Source organism: Scardinius erythrophthalmus (assembly GCF_964197995.2).
Source record: "Scardinius erythrophthalmus genome assembly, chromosome: 21".
Lineage (NCBI taxonomy): Eukaryota > Metazoa > Chordata > Actinopteri > Cypriniformes > Leuciscidae > Scardinius > Scardinius erythrophthalmus.
In genome coordinates, this window is record NC_138241.1 from 37,291,439 (window position 1) to 37,293,938 (window position 2,500).

General features: G+C 46.5%; 2 protein-coding genes across 3 annotated transcripts in view; both read right to left on the bottom strand.

The window, feature by feature from the left end:
* Window positions 1-336, bottom strand: part of slc30a10 (solute carrier family 30 member 10) — a gene marked incomplete at both ends in the record, with an annotated part of 4,250 nt that extends 3,914 nt beyond the window's left edge. Inside the window, one exon of the mRNA XM_081351634.1 lies at window positions 1-336. This exon is cut by the window's left edge and continues 151 nt beyond it. Coding sequence (XP_081207760.1) covers window positions 1-336 — 336 coding nt within the window.
* Window positions 337-2,169: 1,833 nt separating this feature from the next.
* Window positions 2,170-2,500, bottom strand: part of ypel5 (yippee-like 5) — a 5,968-nt gene continuing 5,637 nt past the window's right edge. For both annotated transcript variants that reach the window (XR_014029120.1, XM_081351758.1), the window contains one exon: window positions 2,170-2,500. This exon is cut by the window's right edge. The gene's annotated coding sequence lies outside the window, so the exon portion shown is untranslated.

The window sequence follows — 2,500 nt, forward strand, 5'->3', positions numbered from 1 at the left end:
TGGGTCATCGATGGCCTGCGGCATCGCGAGCCTCTTCAGCGACTCCATGGACACGGAGAAGCAGAGCGCCGCGAGGAACACCGCGTTGGCCAACGCACCCACCACCTCCGCGCGGCCCATGCCGTAAGTGAAACGCCCCGAGCCGACGCGCCGCGACACGCGCGCCGCCGTCAGCCCGACGCACAGCGACAGTATATCCGACAGCATGTTGAAGGAGTCGGACACCAGCGCGATGGAGTTCCCCATGTAACCCGCCACGATCTCGGCCACGAAGAAGACCACGGTGATGACGAGCATCAGGATCAGGCGGCACGTCTTCCCGCTGTAGCGGCCCATGATGGAGTGTGTGTGTGTGTGTGTGTGATCGAGTGTGTGTGAGACGCAGGTGCGCTCGTCTATCGCGCGCGTTCAGGTGTGTGTGATGGTGTGTGAGCTGCAGGTGTGCTCGTCTCTGCTCATCACCTGGAGTCTCACGTTGCTGAGCATGAGTTGGCAGTTTTACACACACACACACACACACACACACACACACACACACACACACACACACACACACACACACACACACTCACTCACACACACACACACACACACACACACACACCGATGATTCAGCGCGCGCGCGTCTCAAGTCAAGTCCCCTTTATTTATACAGCGCTTTTACAATACAGAGTGTTTCAAAGCAGCTTTACAGAGATAACAGGATAATAATGCAACAGAGTTTGTATCCAGAAGAAAATAGCGTCACAGCCCGGCTTAAGTCAGTTCAGTTATGGGTCATTTTGTTATTAATTTACTTAATTTATATATATAGCCGCTCTGGAGAAGCCGTGATGTCATCGCTCAGCTCAGTCCTCATATAATGCTGTAATGGAGGCAGAGCAATAATATTGTTGAAGATTAAATTAAATGGCGTCTGACGCGTCTCCTCGCGCGCGCTGATGGATTCCTCTCACTGTCACCTTTGGACACACACACACACACACACACACACACACACACACACACACACACACACACAGCCGGCGGGTTTCTTTCCTGCTTACACTCACTGTTTCAGGGTTAGTTAGTGAGTGCAGGTCAGCCGGGTTACTGTTCTCCGTGCTCAGCGCTTCTGCTCACTGTAAAACAGTCCGATAATAACTCACCTGAGATTACATGAGCGCGATAAGAGTCTGCTGACTGACAGCTTTCACCTCGCATCATAAAACCTCTCTATATAATGAGCTATTCACCTTAATATTCTCTCTCGTGTCCTCAAACAACTCACACTTTACCTTCGAATCTGTTTATTCCACAAAAGGTTCTTTAGATTAGGAACAATATTATTTTAATAAAGGTTCCAAAAAGGGGTTTTCAGAAGAAGGATCATTTCTGGCTCCCCAAAGAACCTTTCAGCAATCAGTCCTTAAAGAGCCATTTCTTTCTTAGTGTGAAGTACATGTTAATAATCTGAAGAAACTTTTGCGCAATGGAAAGATTCGATGGATGTTTAAGTCGAGTCAGCTTTGTTTCTGCAGTACAGGTGTGCCAGAGCATCTTTACCGCGAGAACAGGGACATGAAGTCAGTTCAGTTCCGCGGTAAAGATCATCCATTATCAAATTAGTTTAATCTATAAAGCAGTTGTGTAGAAATATTGTTGAATATTAAGTGATCTCGAGGTTAAATGTTCTTTACTGGAACCATCACTGTCACTGAAAGGTTCGTTGGGGAACCAGAAATGGTTCTTCTATGGAAACTCTAACCCTATTTCTAAGAGTTAGAAGCAGTTTATTTTTAACTTACTGATGTGTGTGGTGTCAGTAAACGTGTGTTTGACCAGCAGAAATGAGGTTTTATTCCAGTGTACGTGACCAGGGCTTGAATGACAGTAGATGTAAGATAAAACCCTCTCGTCACCTCTAGTTAATACTCAAACGCACACACACACACACACACACACACACACACACACACACACACACACACACACAGAACAGAAGATGATCCTCTGTGATGTTAGATGAAGGCGAGCACGTTCTCCTCAGACTGCAGAACACTGAGCTTCACTGCCCTCTGCTGGAGAACCCAACACACATCTTCATCTTCACCACCAGTCCGACATCATATATAAAACATGAAGCTCAAGCTAAACACCACTGAGATTAGAAACATCACACACTGCAAACATAATGAACAGAAAATGCTTTAATGAAAGGATAAATAGAGAAGCAGAAAACTGGTCACACTTTTACATCACAAACAAACGAACACTAAAGAGAAACGATCATAAGCATGTGAGGAATTTGCTGAGAATTACAGAACAATAAAGTTTCAGACTGGCAGAACTGAGGAGCTTTAGGAACAAATCCAGCCGTGAACACGCCGGTAATCGCTTCACACACACTCAGCGCTCCTCTGAACGCCGAACTAGGGGAAGAGCAACGGAACCAGAACAAATCATTTCTAACAAAGGCAGACCGCGGGATCTTTAGAGTGTGTGTGTGTGTCGAGAACAG